Source organism: Zeus faber, assembly GCF_960531495.2.
Source record: "Zeus faber genome assembly, chromosome: 19".
In the NCBI taxonomy this organism is placed as follows: Eukaryota; Metazoa; Chordata; class Actinopteri; order Zeiformes; family Zeidae; genus Zeus; species Zeus faber.
The window spans coordinates 4,439,689-4,456,602 of record NC_137206.1 but is presented as its reverse complement, the minus strand read 5'-3'; the positions used below and the strand labels follow the sequence as shown (position 1 = coordinate 4,456,602).

The window sequence follows — 16,914 nt, the reverse complement described above, 5'->3', positions numbered from 1 at the left end:
GGCAAGGGGGCATGGCCTGTTTTTACCTTAAAACGAATGAAAACTTTTGGGCGAGATTTGAGTTCTATGAAATACTGAACTGAAGGCGTGGCTATCCGCTCGGTGGCCATCTTTGTTCTTTATCATGTCAAGTTCATTTGCAAGTGAAGTGCCAATCACAGAAAAAGGCCCCGCCTTCTGAAGGACACACTCCATATTTGGATTTCCGGCTTCCTGGAGACGTCTGAGGGTCCAAAAAGGAGCGAACAACACCTCACGTTGAAAAAGGAAACATTACAGGAAAAGTTTTATTTTTCCTTTGGGTTCGTGTCACAGCGTTCGGTTCCTTGAAGACGTCTTTCACTCAATGACTTTTGGTGAAGCCGCCACCCAACAGAGAGATAAGGAGTCGTGATTGTAGTAAATAAATCGTCTACATCTGTACTTCACATCTGCATCGTCCTTCTCCTTTGACACCAACTCTTTGAAATTTGAAACCTGAACTCAACCTGAAGTCTGAAGTTTTGGCAGAGCAGATGGAGGAGGTGGAGCTGCAGGTCTCCACCCTATCTGAGGAGGAGCCTCAGCACAAAACTGATAAGGATTTCACCACCACATCAGATCTGTCTCTCTCTCTCTCTCTCGCTCTCTCTCTTTCTTTCTTTCTGTCAAACAAACTATCAATTGTTCCTCTGAGCGGTGCTCAACCAGGAGTTCATCTGCATCGCAAGGTTACACATTGGAGATTTTAACTTTTAACATTTTGTGTTTCCATGATATTTATCTTGTATTTTTGATATTCTCTCCTGCAAATTGGGAACATTGTCGCATGTTGTCTAAAACATAACGGTGGAAAACTGGACAACGCAGGACGTTCCACGACCATAAAGTAGTCCACCTGAAGAAGTGAGTCTTTAGGACCCTGCAGACACACCGGTGCAGGAAGCATCAGGTACTGTGATATGAAGAGATGTAGAGCGAGGTGTCCACTGACTGGAGGGTTAGGGTTAACCCTCTGGGGCACATGTGTCAAACTCAAGGCCCGCGGGCCGAATCCGGCCCGCCGCGTCATTTTATGTGGCCGGCGAGAGCTTTGAAGGCATATGATTGTCTGAAAATAAATGTCTATGCTGCTTTACGGCGTACAGTGACCATAAACTACATCTCCCACAATGCATGTCGATTTTGTGAACCGCGAAATGCTGCCATCCTGCCGCTAGATTGCAGTGTTTCCATATCTGCGTTTAACTAAAGTGATGGAGTTGAAAAAGATCTACAAATAATCCCAAAATGTCCAACGAGAGAAAAATGTATGCAGAGGGAAGGCAATTTAATGAAAAATGGGAAAGCGAATACATGTTTGTGCTTCAAGGAGAAAAAACGGTATGTCTTCTGCATTACGAGGCAGTGTCAGTGAAGAAGGAACACAATTTACGTCCGCATTTTGACACCAAACACGGAGCCAAGTTTGCAAAATGTAGCCTCCAAGAAAAACATAAAATTGTCCAAGAAATAAAGGCAGACTGCAATTGCAGCAGCATATGTTTACAAAAGCTACAGCCAAAAATGATGCAGCAGTGAAAGCTAGTTTTATTGTGGCTGAGAAATCGCCCGAGCTTCCAAGTGTTTCTCAGAGGGTGCATTTTTGAAGCGGTGCGTCCTTAAAGGTATGTGAGCAGGTGTGCCCCAACCAGAAACAGACTTTTAAAAACGTCAGTTTGTCAAGAAACACCATCGCAGACCGAGTTAAGGAACGAGCAGGCAACTGGCGACACAGCTGGCCGAAGAGACACGCCAGTTACCTGTTACCAGTTACCAGTTACCTGTTACCAGTAACCAGTTACCTGTTACCAGTTACCAGTTAACTGTTACCAGTTTACTGTTACCTGTTACCAGTTACCAGTTAACTGTTACCAGTTTACTGTTACCAGTTACCTGTTACCAGTTTACTGTTACCAGTTAACTGTTACCAGTAACCAGTTACCTGTTACCAGTTATCTGGCTTTTTCATTAAGCTGTTAATGAAAGCACAGACAACACGGATAAAGCGCATCTGTCCATTTTTATAGGAGGCGTGAAGGCAGACTTCACTGTCAGTGAGGAGCTCTTGGACGTCGCTGCCGTGCATGGGACGACGACGGGGAGGGACATTTTTGAAGCGGTGGAGAGGTCGGTAAGTAAAACTAAATTACCCTGGGAAAAGTGGGTGGTGCTGACTAATGTTTACTGTCACTATCAAAACCATCTCTCATTAGTTGGATGTAAGCCCTCTGCAGGGCTCTCTGCAGACATTTGTTTTTGTAAAATGCCACATCTGTCACACATGTTCTTAGCAGCTGACAATTATTTGTTGTACCATAGTTTGACCCGTCTCAACTGTGACAAAAAGTTTTGAACAAAGTTGATGTAATAACTTGTGTTTGATGATATTTGTCTGTGTTGTTCACTTGAAAAGTTTGATCTTTGATTGGTGGGGTAATGTGGGTTTCCTGATAAAGGAAAGGGATTTATCTATGTTATAATAACACGGAGCAATGTGCTTACATATATTTTTACATTTATGTAAATGCATGTACAATATTTGTACACTTGAATAAATAATAATCAAATGCAGAGACATTTATTTTACAATATGTTAAGGAGTAGTTATATTTATACGGTCTTACAGTAACAACTGGCCCTTTGAGGGCAACCATCATGCTGATGTGTCCCGGGGTGAAAATGAGTTTGACACTCCTGTTCTAAGGGATCTATCTATCTATCTATCTATCCATCTATCTATCTATCTATCCATCCATCTATCTATCCATCTATCTATCTATCCATCTATCTATCTATCCATCTATCTATCCATCTATCCATCTATCTATCTATCTATCTATCTATCTATCTATCTATCTATCTATCTATCCATCCGTCTCTTAAACTAATAACCCACCTTCCGTCCCTCCTCCTCCTCCTCCTCTCCTGGTTAACCAGTGACAGAACAGTGTTTCTCCAGATGTAATAATTCAGTAGCAGTATAAAGTAGTAGTTGTAGTAGCATTAGTACAGTAGTAGTAGTACAGTAGTAGTAGTAGTAGTAGTAATGTGGTAGTAGTACAGTGGTAGTAATGTAGCAGTAGTACAGTAGCACAGTAGTAGTAGCTTAGTAATAGTAGTAGTAGTAATGTAGTAGTAGTACAGTAGAAGTTGTAGTAGTAGTACAGTAGTAGCAGTACAGTAGTAGTAGTAGTACAGTAGTAGTAGAAGTAGTACTACAGTAGTAGTACAGCAGTGTAGTAGTAGTACAGTAGTAGTAGTAGTAACAGTAGTACAGTAATAGTGTAGTCACAGTAATACAGTAGTACTGTAGTGTAGTAGTAGTAGTAGTAGTAGTATTAGTAGTAGTAGTAGTACAGTAGTAGTCGTACAGTATTAGAAGTACAGTAGGACAGTAGTCATAGCAGTGGTAGTAGAGTAGTGGTAGAAGTACAGTAGTATTAGTACAGTAGTACAGTAGTACAGTAGTAGTGTAGTAGTCATACAGTAGAACAGTAATAGTAACAGTGGTAGTACAGTAGTAGTGTAGTAGAAGTAGTGGAGTAGTAGTTTGTGACACATTTTGATTAATTTTCATACTCAATTCCATATAAATTAATAAAATAATCATCTGTGTCCAAGCTCGTCTAAATGAACTTGGATTAAAAAGCTGAAGTATATATATTAATATACATATGGAGAGTATAAAAGTACTAGTACAGAGTATAAAAGTACAAGCCATACACCCAAAATAGTTTTTGTTAATCACTGTTGTCCTCATGATTTATTTACAATGAACAATTTATTATCAGGGACTTTATTAAAATTGGGCGAGTTACGCCGCTCTGCACCTGCCGCCTCGTCAGGGCGTGGCCTCAGGTTCAGATCAGTTTTAAAGGAAGAGTTCCCTCCTCCTCCACCCTCCTTCCATCGTCTGGACATAAAGAAGGAGGGATGAGAGGGGCAGTGGTCAGCTGACCGGACCGGCCCCGGGGCCAAACACGCCTGGGGCCGCCCCTCCATTTCCAGCAGGTAACAGGAGAGAGAGAGGGAGAGGGAGAGAGAGAGAAAGGGAGGGAGGGAGGTGAGGGAGATTAGAGATGTGGGGGAGGGATGGAGGGGGAGGAGGGGGAGGAGGAGCAGAGGCCCCTGGAAGTGAGAGGAGGACAATGGAGGAACCACCCAGAGCAGATTAGAGAGGCAGGGGGGCATTCCTCTGCTCAGCCGAGCAACATCCCCAAGCTACAACCTTGTAGTGGTACCAGAATGAACAACTAGTACCAGAGCCTTCTACTGGTACCAGCATTATTAAATTATGATATTATTATTATATATTATTATATATAATTTTACCAATATAATATAATATTCACTTACTGAGACGCTGAACAGCGCTTAACAACGCAGATCGATCGTTTCCTTTAAAGCGAGCGTCCAGGTGAAGATCATTCCTCTATATTACATGTGATGTGAAGTCACAATGTGAAACCGTTTTGATAGAGTTCAACCTTTAAATATTACTACTTTTACACACACACAGAGCCATCGTTGTGGAGGGGGCGTGTACCAACGTGTATCATCGAGTAAGAATTGCTGATGTCACTGACGTCACTTCCTCAAAGAAGACGAGGATTCGGTTTCACTTGTCTGTGAAAACTTTAATTTCCCTCTGTTGTTATGGATGAGGAGAAGCGGGTGGAGGAAGATCTAAATCATATCGCGGACCTTACTCTGACCAGTGCGATAGATCCAAATCAGTGTAAGCAGCGCGTGCTGGACTTCATTTTCCATAATGATAGTCAGTTCTCCGACAGCGACGCTGAATCTGACATTACTCCGGACTTGGAGACCATCTCAAACAGCGGATTTCAACCCGAATGTGACGATGAATATTTTCAAGGACCATCGTAGGAGACCGACGATAAGCCCGTTGTTGTTACAATGGAAGAAGTTTATGACGTGATGAAGTCCGTTGAGGTTGGTGATGCAGATTATGAACAAGTACCAATGGACAAGATTCTCAAGTTGACCTGCAAATGCAGCCAGGGGCCAGAAGAAAATGAAAAGAGGCCCCAAACAGGCTCTCAGAGTGTAGCGGGGGTAGGGTTGGGGTTAGCCCACATAATAACTCCAACATCTTTGAAGATATTTGGCATACGCACATATATATATTAAATGACACACTGAGGCTGATATACAGAGAATCATATTATTGATAGACTCTACATTTTGTTGTCCTCCACTGGAGGAGACCGACGATACGCCCGTTTTTGTTACAACGGAAGATGTTGATGACATGATGAAGTCCGTTGAGGTTGGTGACAGATTTTCAGATTTCAGATTTTCCGAGACTCATAATATTGATAGACCCTACATTTTGTTGTGTTGTCTGTGCTTTTAAACTCCAACATAATTCCACTTTTATAAAACATGTATATTCTTACGGTTAAATAAAAGCTTTTTTAAAACCAGAAATAGTTTTGTGTTGTTGACGCTGTTCAACGCTGTTCGTGATTTGCCCATTCAGCATTATGTTAAGAAGCCACGAGGCTTTGTTTGTCTGGCAACCCCATCTGCATTCTGTGAGCTGAATGAAGCAAGTCTGGGTAAAACCTTGGAGGTGATTATATCAGAATCACAGTTTGCCACACCCTCGTCATTAACAAGTCATAGCTTTAAAAATATTTGCTTGATTTGCACAAGTGACACCTTGTTTGTAAACTCTGAGTCTCCACTTTCAAATGATGAGAAAAAAACCTTTGAAAGCCGCCAAATGACCCTAAAGTATGAGGTGGTTCACATATAATATAATAAAAGATATTATAATATAATATAATATAATACTGTATTGTATTATATCATGTAATATTATATTGTATTGTATTGTATTGTATTGTATTGTATGTACACATGTACAAAACATCTATGGTGAAAAAGAGAGAGCTAGTAGCTAGTAGCTACCCTAAAAGTCACACTTGTGATGGTAACCGACATGGGAGTTTTCCAAATTTGCCTTGAACGCACCACTTCCTGCTTGGAGCGCTGGAGAGCGAGTGCGCTCAGGGCGGGGCCATTGCCCCATGAAGCGATCTGTGATCTGCTACGCAGCAGCAGGAGATGTAGTAAATTAAATACATCTACAATAAAAACACTTTTTTTTGGGTAACTAATTATTTGTATTTGTATTTGCATTGCACGCTACAGCTCCCATCAGTTTTTCCCCAGGTTTGTATTTGAGGCAGGCTTTTATTTGTTTGTGTAGACAAAGTCTATTAGAGTCCAGGTTTTTATTTGAGATAATACGGTATTTTATATTATATTATATTATAATATAATAATATTAGATTAGATTAAATTCGATTTGATTTTTATCATATTATATTATATTATATTATATTATATTATATTGTTATATTATTATATTATTATATTTTGGACTTATATTTTGGACTTTGGTCCACAACTTAATGTATTTCACAGTAGCTGCAGCAGACGAACTCACTGTGTCTGTATTTTAGCACTTCATAGATAATAGGTAGTTCAGTGGTGTGCTGTGTTGATGTGTTTATTTAGTGTTATTCCAGAACTAAAATTAGTTAAAAGTTTTTATTTGAGGTTCTGCTCACCCTGCCATCCCCGTTGGGTCTGGGTCCGTGGCTGAAGGCCTGGACCGGGTCCTTGTGGTAAACCTTCAGGCAGGAGTGGTCTGTGATGTTCCTGCGGGGGGAAGAGTAATCCACCGGTAAGAATCTGGACCAGGAGAGTCCGTCAGACAGTGGGCGGCCTGGTCTGGACAGCAAGCGGCCCGGTATTGTGAGCGAAAGGTCCGGTCCGGACAGCGGGCGGCCCAGTCTGGGCAGTGGACGGTCCGGTCTGTACAGCCGGCGGCCCGGTCCGGACAGTGGGCAGTCCAGTCCAGACAGCGGGCGGTCCAGTCCCGACAGTGGGCGGTCCAGTTCGGGCAGCAGACGGTCCGGTCCGGACAGTAAGCAGTCCAGTCTAGACAGTGGACGGTCCAGTCCGGGCAGCAGACGGTCCGGTCCGGACAGCGTACGGTCTGGTCCGGACAGCAGGTGGTCTGATCTGGGCAGCGGGCGGTTCGATCCAGACAGTGTATGGTCCGGTCCGGACAGCGGGTGGTGTGATCTGGGCAGCGGGCGGTCCAGTCCAGGCAGCAGATGGTCCGGTCCGGACAGCGTACGGTCTGGTCCGGACAGCAGGTGGTCTGATCTGGGCAGCGGGCGGTTCGATCCAGACAGTGTATGGTCCGGTCCGGACAGCGGGTGGTCTGATCTGGGCAGCGGGCGGTCCAGTCCGGGCAGCAGATGGTCCGGTCCGGACAGTGGAAGGCCCAGTCCAGACGGCGGGTGGTCCGGTCCGGACCCCGCCCTCCTCCACAGAACCGACAGAGAGTCCGGGTCCAGCAGCATTCTGAGGGACATGGCTCAAAACTACTTGAAACCACTTTGTTTTCCGTCTGAACCGAGCGCTGCTGCACCGTGACTACGATAGGGTTTATGTGTTAGTCACCCAGTGCACAACATTCACAAGGTGCACAAGGTACACAAGGCACACACCCTCCGGCCAGCGGGGCGTGGCCACTGCAGACAGAGACACTGCCGCAGTCTGAACTTTGATCTTTAGAATAATAGTTTTATTATTCTCCACACAACAATGCGTCAGAGGTTTTATTGATGGTGGAGAACGATAAACGATATCTACTGCTGTGAATATAAAAACCAGGTGGAAAAGAAAGATCAATACAATATGGATTCTGGTGTGATGAGACTGCATCTGGATCTGGGATGGTGGTTCTGGAGACATGGTGGTGTAGTCTTTAAGGAGCGTTGCAGTAATCTATTACAGCGAAGTAATCCAACATCAACTCCACAGACTGTTCTCCTCCACCTTCATAACGTCCAACTTACTCAGGACCAGTACTAAAATCAGAACCGGTCCTAAACCCGGTGGAAACACTGTTCACATCCCACAGGAAACACCTGCTCCTCCCGCCCTCCACCGGGCCACGCCCTCACCTGACGTCGCTGAGCTCGTAGTACACGTTCCTCATGTCGTCCTTGACGTAGACGGCCACAGCGGGCGACTCCAGCATCTTCATGCTGAGCTGCTGCGGGAAGGCGCTGACGAACAGCGCCCGCACCGTGTCGGCGCTGGTGATCTCGTTGGGCATTCGGATCTGCTTGGTGTCGTCCAGGTACTGCAGGTACAGCACGCCTGCAACCAGACGGCACAGTCCAACACACAGTCACACTCAGTGCAGTCGTTCAAAACAGGCTCACTTCCGTTTTTCTAGTGCAGGACCCTCCGTTCGGTCCAATCGCAGCAGCTTGTGCGAGGGGGGCGGAGTCACTTGTTATTCTAGTTGTCTTCTGAAATAAATGATCAGCACGATCAATCATAAAATATTCATTAAATATATTTATATTTATAATATTGATACTGCAAAATCATCATCACATGAAATCTCGTCCCATAACCATATCTTATTGTAATGACAGTGACAGGGAATAGTCATGATCGTGTCTTGTAGGTAATATTTATTAATGTACTAATCTCCGCTGCATGTCCCCCTGCATTGCCACCAGGGCCCACCGGGATTTCCTCCCCAGGTCCCGATAAGGCGTCGGGACGGCTCGTCGAGCTCGCTATAAACACTTTCTCCTCCGTACTGCGCGGGTACTTCCTGTTGGCTTCACCCGGTGTTTCTATTGGCCGAGCCTGGATAATGTGATTTGGGGCGTGGTGCGGAGGACGACCTTCAGTCCCTGGATACGATCCCTTCACGTTTCTATTGATTATTATTATTTCTATTTCTAATCCTTTCTATTGATTATTATTATTTCTATTTCTTATCATTTCTATTGATTAGATGTAATTCGGTGTCTCTGCTCCAGTTGTGCAGATAACAGTGAAACTTGGATCCAAACGGTCCTCATTGGTGACGTTTTACCCGCGTCGCTCGCGTCTCCTTGGAAGCATTAGGAGAAAACCTCCATCCGAGTTTGGTTTTGGGTGGAGCAGAATGTGCAGCAGAGGCATCAAAGTGGCGACGCAGATGTTTCCCGCACCAAAATAAACAGACACGCCTCCGCCGCAGCGCGACGAGGGGGGGAGGAGGCACGGGAGCAGGTCCACGGCTCCGGGGGAGGGGGCCGGCCTCCGGGGAGGTTTTCAGGTAAAACCTCGGGGCCCCAGAGCCCAAAGCGTCTTTAAAAGGACCTGCTCCTTCTCTGGGAGCCATTCCTTAAACACTCGACACGCCGAAATGGAAATATAAAAAATAACACAACACTATTTAATTTTCCTCTCCGGAGTCACATTTTAAAGGTTCCCTCTGAAGTGCTTTGTTGACGTCATCAAGTGTTTTCTTATGACATCATCACGTCCGCGCATCAGCGGCATCGCACTCGGCAGTAAAACCAGAGCTCCGGAAAGCTCCGCATCCACGGGACCAGCGGTGGAAAGGCTTCCAGATGTAGGGGAAGGCTTCAGCGAGTTCCTCCACCCTCCGCCCGGCGGAGAAACGCAGGAGAGTGCCCACGGGCGCCGGGGCTCCTCCGTCCCGTCGGAACGGCTCCAGAGACCTCCAGATGTTTGGTTCCTCGCGGCCGTGGAAACTGGAGCGGCTCCTCTCGGGGTTTTTTTTGGGGTTTTTTTTTACGGACGTTTTAGGGTTTTAGGTGGAATAAAGTCACATTCCTGCACGTGTGCGTCCCCCCCCCCCCCAGACAAAATCCCAAACAAGCTCAGAATGTTCCACAGCTCAACAGTCGGCTTGTTTTCAGGAGTGTGTTTGCGGTTGCACGTGTGGAATTAAAGCACGGAACCAATCAGGGGCTCTTCTCACCCATCACCTACGTTCTTAAAACAGCGCAGGAATAAAGAAATCAGCAAAAGAAAACAATCCTCCTCAAATGGTCTCATTCCGCACAGAGCCAAAAGTTTGAGTCAAAGAATGTGCATCAGAGATGAAAGAACAACAACACGGTTCAGGAGGGTTTTGCTTTCAGACCAAATCAAAAAAATAATACTCACACCAGGAGAGGGGACTGATTCCTGCTTTTTCTGGATTATTTTTCCTGTTTTCAGACCAAACAACACGCGACTGGAGACTCCGAGACTCTGGAAACACCAAATGTCCTCTGGGAGAGTGTGTGTGTGTGTGTGTGTGTGTGTGTGTGTGTGTGTGTGTGTGTGTGTGTGTGTGTGGGAGGGACGTGGAGTGGAACCCCTTTCTTCCTCCTCCCTCTCATCACACCATACGGCACTAAGGCTTTCTCCAGACCTCAGAGTGTGTGTGTGTGTGTGTGTGTGTGTGTGTGTGTGTACGTGTGTGTGTGTGTGTGTGTGTGTGCATGTGCGTGTGTGTGTGTACGTGTGTGTGTGTGTGTGTGTGTGTGTGATCCTTTTGGTCAGAGCAGAACGTGAGGAGCTTCACAGTTTGGTCGTCTAGAGCTTTTATAACAGCGAGTTCTACCAAAACGGTAAATTCAGAATTTATTTCCAAGGTTTAGAAACAAAACAAACAAACAAACAAAAATTTGCACAACCACCAGAATGTGAATTTGTTAAGTCTATGTTCATGTTTACTGTGAAATTTGGGGTTTACATGCTGTTTATTTCATCAGTTCCATCAGAGTGTTTTTCCAGAAGCCGTGCTGACTCCCGCTGCAGCTCTGGCTCCAAGCACGCCAACCGGGCCGAGTGGGCGGAGCTAACCGATGCCGCAGGCCACTGATTGGCCGCTTCTAAAATAACTCATCCCCGACTCCTCCCGCCTTCAGATAACTTCTCTCAGACAGACAGACAGACATACAGACAGACAGGCGGCCCTACCCAGGGAGCGGTCCTTGGTCTGGTTGGTGGACCGGACCACGGGGAGGCTGGCCCGGACCCTGCTCCCCCGGGTGAAGGCGGTGGGCGCGTCCACCTCCGACATGGAGTCCAGAGAGTCCAGCGAGGCCAGAGAGAGGTGGTCCAGCTGGTCCCCCACGCCGGGCTGCGAGCCGGGCTTCGGACTCCTGCTCTGGAACACAGGAGGGCGGAGGGGCGTATGAGTATTTCACATCAGCTAGGCTAGTTGCTTCCACCTGCAGCCATGCATTGCGCTAACACAGTGAGCATGCAGCCCGTCATTTTCTCTGTTCGAGACAAACAGCGATGGAACTGCATATATCTCTATACATCATGTATAATAATATCTGCTAAATATATAAACAATATTTTTTATGAGATTGACAATATTTTGTAAATTATTTATAATGATAAATATACAATATAAAAATATATTTAAATAATATAATGTAAATCCTGTGGTGTAGTTCAAACAGAAGGTGGACGGTAAGAGGAGGTCAGCCATGTTGAACCTTTAACCAGACCTGTAGTTTGAAACCCGGTGTGCGGGTCCAGAGGACCAGAGGAGGAGTGTCTCCACCCGTGATCCTCGAGGATGACATCACACAGAGCTGGGCCAGACGCGCTCAATACATCATTCATTTCATTCTATGGAACAACATGCACCGCACGATGAACTGAATCAAAGCAACAGGTTTTTATCAACTACCTCTACCACTACTTAACCACTTTTGTCAGATGGTTTATTGTTATTTTCTTAGGTTTATTGTATATTGTATATTATTAAATTGTATATTGTATTTATTGTTTTTATTCCCTGTGGGAATGAATGAAAAATCCATTTATACCAAACATTCTGAAGTGGAGATGTGCAGAACGAACGGCATCTATGAACTTTCCTTCACACGGGAGCAGATCTCACTCTATTCTCATTCATCTGGTTCGTCAGCCTGCGTTGATTTAGCTCAGCCACAAAGTGCACGTGTCAGCGCTGACAGACAGGGGGCGCTCGGGCAAAGAAACACACTAATACTGTACGTGCACAAACACATGTACGGGTGCACGCACGCACACACACACACACACACGGTGCAGATGAAACAGTGACTGACTCTGTGCGGCGACTGGATTTTCATCAAGTAGCTTTGAATGTCAAGTTCTGAACGAAGAGAGGAGAGCATGGCCTGGAGAGACTGCGGGAGGGAGGGAGGCGGCAAGGAGGGAGGGAGGCAGGGAGGGAGGTAGGAGGGAGGGAGGGAGGAAAAAAGCACTTGATCTAAAAGTTCAGGGAGATGGAGAACAGTGACCAAAACAAAACACAGTAACCATGGAAACAGAAGAAGCTTCACACTGAGAGACGACCACAGATATTTCCCATGATCCCGCGGGGCTTGACGGTGTGAGGGTGAGAGGTTGAGCTGACAGTTCATTGAACTAAACACCTAAAGTAACAATTATCAATCTATCCATCCACCCATCTATCAATCTATCAATCTATCTGTCCGTCTATCTATCTATCTATCTATCTATCTATCTATCTATCTATCTATCTATCTATCTATCTATCTATCTATCTATCTATCTATCTATCTATCTATCTATCTATCTATCTGTCTGTCTGTCTGTCTGTCTGTCTGTCTGTCTGTCTGTCTGTCTGTCTGTCTGTCCGTCCATCTATCTATCTATCTATCTGTCCGTCCATCCATCTATCTATCAACAGCACAGACTACAAGCCAGTAGGATCAGGGTTCTGCAGGTAGACTAAAAGCGTAACATTCTTTTTAAATATTAACATAATAAACATAATAAAATATTTCCTAACCGTCCTGATGAGTCTGCGCAGCGTTGCGACGACTCAGCGTTTGACCCGTTTTCACCTTCACAGCGACCTGACGCAGCGCTCAATAACACCGACTCATCACTCAGCCGCTCCAATTACAGTGGGAGGCGCTCGCCACGAAGCATCATGGGAGAGAAGCCGCGCGGACACTCACTCGCGCCGCTGGGCCGCCGCCGCGCAACGTGACGCCTGATTGGTGCATGGAAATGTGGAGTTGAGCCGCAGGTCACCTGAAACCCGGGGAGGATCAGGGAACATGAGCTCCATTTTGAATGATTCATATGTTTATCCAGGTGTGGTGAGGGGGAGAGGGGTGTGGTGCTGCCAGAAAGGTTAGGGTTACATTTTTAAATGTTAAACCTTATCACAGTTACAGTTTTTGATACAGACTTTCATGCTCGCACTGGATCTGGACCCGGTTTTCAAGGCGTGTGCGTACAATGTGGTCATTCACCCCAGGGCCCGTACCAGGGACAGAAAAGGGCTTCTCTGGCACCGCCATGTTGGCAGGAAGTGTCATGGCCGTGCGGAAACGGAGCCGGAACCAAAGAGCTTCAGAGACCTTCCCGTCCGGACGTTGGCTTGAAAACCTCCCGGGCTGGAGGTTGAAACGCAGCTCAGCTCCTCTCTCACGCCCACGTGTGCGACACAGCAGCTGATCCCGCTTCCTGCACCGCGCTCACCACTTCCTGATTTTCGGCTCTGGATGTGAAAAATCACAGATATGCCGCTGATAAGCGCCGCGGAGCCGCATATGTATGTGACAACTAATCTCCTGAACTTGAACTTAAACTTAGTGACCGCGCTCCCGCTCCCGCTCCGCAACGCACCCACATGAACTGTGGAGGGAAGAGGATGACGGGGAACCAGGAGGCCCCTGCCAGGCAAACGGACAAAATATGACGCTCCCGATGAAGGTGGTGGAACACGGTGGTGGAAAGAGGGACGACGGGAAAGGACGCGTACTGATCGGCAGGGTCCAAGGTGTCGTTTAGAGGGATCAGAGGGGGCTTTAAGTCGCGTCTTCCAAGGTTTAATACAGTTGCTTTAGTTTCCCGCGATTAAACATTCCCACGAGGAGCGCCCGACGCCGGCTCTAATTAGCTCCAGTTTCACGCTCTAAAGCTGCACAAGTGTTTGTACATGTTGCACCGCATACAAATGTGCGGCTCATTAGAGGCGTCCGCCGATCGGAATGCTGATGCGGGTCCTGGAGGCCGCAGCTTCCTGGACACGGGACAAAGGAAGGTCCTGGTCACTTCTTATTCTGTGGAGCTTTGAAACCCACTTCTGCAGTTGAAAACGTCACCACGGCCGGATGAGGACTGTCACTGGTGACAGTTTGGCAAGAGACTAATGAGGAGAAAATTATCCACATGGTCAAAAGACGTGTGTACAGTATGTATGTTTCTCCACACTTGCTTCCGCTCTGGGTGTGTCAGTGAAGCTCATGTACATGCATGCTCTTAGCTCTTAACCCAGAACCCAGAACCCATAGCCCTTAGCCCATAGCCCTTAGACCATAGCCCATAGCCCCTAAGCCCCTTGCCCTTTGCCCTTAGCCCTTAGCCCTTTGCCTTTTGCCCTTTGCCCTTTGCCTATAGCCCTTAGCCCTTAGCCCTTAGCCCTTAGCCCTTTGCCCTTTGCTCTTTGCTCTTTCGTTGCTCTTTGCTCTTTCATTGCTCTTTGCTCCTTCATTGCTCTTTGCTCTTAGTTCTTTCATTGCTCTTTGCTCTTCAGTCTTGGTGCTTTGACGGTGGCATTTCAAAACCAAGAGCAAAACTCAGTATGATTTCTGTTCCCAGGACAAAGTGCCTCCCTCCTGCAGCCGGCATTATGACGGGCAGACAGCTGAGATGTGACCATTAGACTGAAGGACGACGTTCTAATAATTGCTGCTTCCACCAAAACCTTTTGTTTCAGCCGGGCTCTAAGTATAGAAGCAGCTTAATGTACCAGACCCAGCGCCAGCCCACACTCAGATAAGTGACAATTTTCTTCCGTCATCACCAAGGTTACGGCTCTAATCGCTACCGTGTTAACATCAGGCCACTCTCAACCTGGAAAAGGAGTTTTTCTGCAGAGCTTCAGGGCGGCAAAGCGTCACTGCAACTTACTTTTCCTGAAGCGTCTCCTGCTGTAACAAGTCTGATTCCACTTTCAGTGCATTCATGGGCTTAAAAAACACGCCAGAGGGTTCAACCACAGCCCTTCCTGAGTCATCAATCCCTCTGCTGGACACAAGCAGAGGCTTTGAGAAACTAAGAGACAACAAGAGACTAAGAGACTACGAAAGACTATAAGAGAATATAAGAGATCAAAAGAGTCCAAGATACTACAGGAGACCAAGATACTACAAGAGACCAAGATACTACAAGAGACTAAGAGACTACAAGAGACTGTAAGAGACTACAAGAGACTATAAGACACTAAAAGAGACTAAGATACGATAAGAGACTAAGATACGACAAGAGACCAAGATACTACAAGAGACCAAGATACTAAAAGAGACTAAGAGACTACAAGAGACTATGAGAGATGATAAGATACTACAAGAGGCCAATAAACTACAAGAGACTAAGAGACTATAAGAGACTACAAGAGACAAAAAGAGACTATAATAGACTACAAGAGACTATAAGACACTAAAAGAGACTATAAGACACTAAAAGAGACTATAAGACACTAAAAGAGACTAAGATACAACAAGAGACCAAGATACTACAAGAGACTAAAATACTACAAGAGACTAAGAGAGTATAATAGACTACAAGAGACAAAAGGAGACTATAATAGACTACAAGAGACTATAAGACACGACGAGACACTAAAAGAGACTACAAGCTTTGGTAGACTCTAAAAAGACTCTGAAAAGACTGTGAAACCCTGAAAGACAGAGACTCAGAGACTCTGAGAGACAGTGGGTAACTTTGAAAGAGACTTTCTCCAAACTCCAGCATGTTAACTTTCAGATGTGCGTCAGCTCAGTGCCCTCGTGGCTACGTGCAGCGTTAGCGTTGTGAACGCTAAAGATGCGAATGAGCTCGTTCTCCCGGGACGGGAACAAGGCGGCGCTAATTACCTGAACTGATCTGGATCCGTCGCTCAGAGGATTCTGTCCCAGTGGCTTCAAACCAGGCACCAGACAAACAGTCAGAAAACAGTGTTAGAAAAAGTGCCGACGGTCTTTGAATCAATACTTAAAACATGAGGAACAGGGTTTACACTACGATGCATCAAACTACACCTACAGCTCCACAAAACACTGTCTCTTTGAGAGAACTACGACTGTTCTCCGAAAACAACAAATGAGAACAAACTGCTTCACACAGTTCAAACGAGGAAAAAACAGACGTTTCAGCTGGGATGGGAACGATGGGAATGGAGGTGACGATGGTCTTATTATAACTGTATTATAACTATATTATACTATGATATCTTACTCTCATTGGTGTTCTTATAACTTGTAGGTCGGGGTCCGTGCACATCGGGAAGGACCCTCGCTGAGTCCGGCTTCTCTACACGTGGTGCAGAAGGTCTGCGGTTCCTCTCTTAATGACCTTACACAAAAATCTCTCCGTCATCGATTCCCATTCAGTACGACCTGATCCCCCATCGCCCCCCGGCCTCCCACATTCCTCTACTGATCCCTCCATCCAGGCCCTCAGATGACCTCAGAGCGGCTCGTCTGATCCGGTTAACCGCTCCATTCTCACTGGCCGACCTCGTGGAGTCAAAGTCCATCCGGTCGCCAACACCGTTGGGGACCGTCCGGGTCTTTTCTAAACCGATAAATCCTTGCGAAAAGTTCTAAACAGTGGAGGGATGTGCAGCCCGGAGTAGAGTTCACATCCGGGACGTCTGCGAGGTGCGGAGACGGTTTTCAGCCATTTAAGAGCTTCTACTGGAAAGACGCTGGAGAAGCGACTGCATCCGTGCAGTGTTTCCCTCCAGGGCTCCAGCGAGGAGTCCCGAGCGACCAAACCGTGGATGGAGGAACGCCAACGACCCCACTGAGGCCGAACCGTGAGAACCTCCCTGCCCTCATCCACCCCCAGCCCCACCCGACACTCTATGTATAGTATATACAGTATGCAGTGTAATGTACAATACATAGTATATAAGGGGGCAGTAGTTCAGGAGGTAGAGCGTGTTGTCTAGTAATCTGAAGGTTGCTGGTTCAATCGCAGGCTCCTCCT

At 46.3% G+C, this 16,914-nt stretch overlaps 1 protein-coding gene across 5 annotated transcripts in view; it reads right to left on the bottom strand.

Moving 5' to 3' along the window:
• The window catches only part of kiaa1217 (KIAA1217 ortholog), a 73,067-nt gene that overhangs the window by 21,669 nt on the left and 34,484 nt on the right, over nucleotides 1–16,914 (bottom strand). For all 5 annotated transcript variants that reach the window (XM_080020033.1, XM_080020030.1, XM_080020034.1 and 2 more), the window contains 3 exons: nucleotides 10,858–11,047; nucleotides 8,037–8,235; nucleotides 6,627–6,717 (listed from right to left, as the gene is read on the bottom strand). In XM_080020033.1, coding sequence (XP_079876159.1) covers nucleotides 6,627–6,717; nucleotides 8,037–8,235; nucleotides 10,858–11,047 — 480 coding nt within the window. The remainder of the gene's footprint in view (nucleotides 1–6,626; nucleotides 6,718–8,036; nucleotides 8,236–10,857; nucleotides 11,048–16,914) is intronic.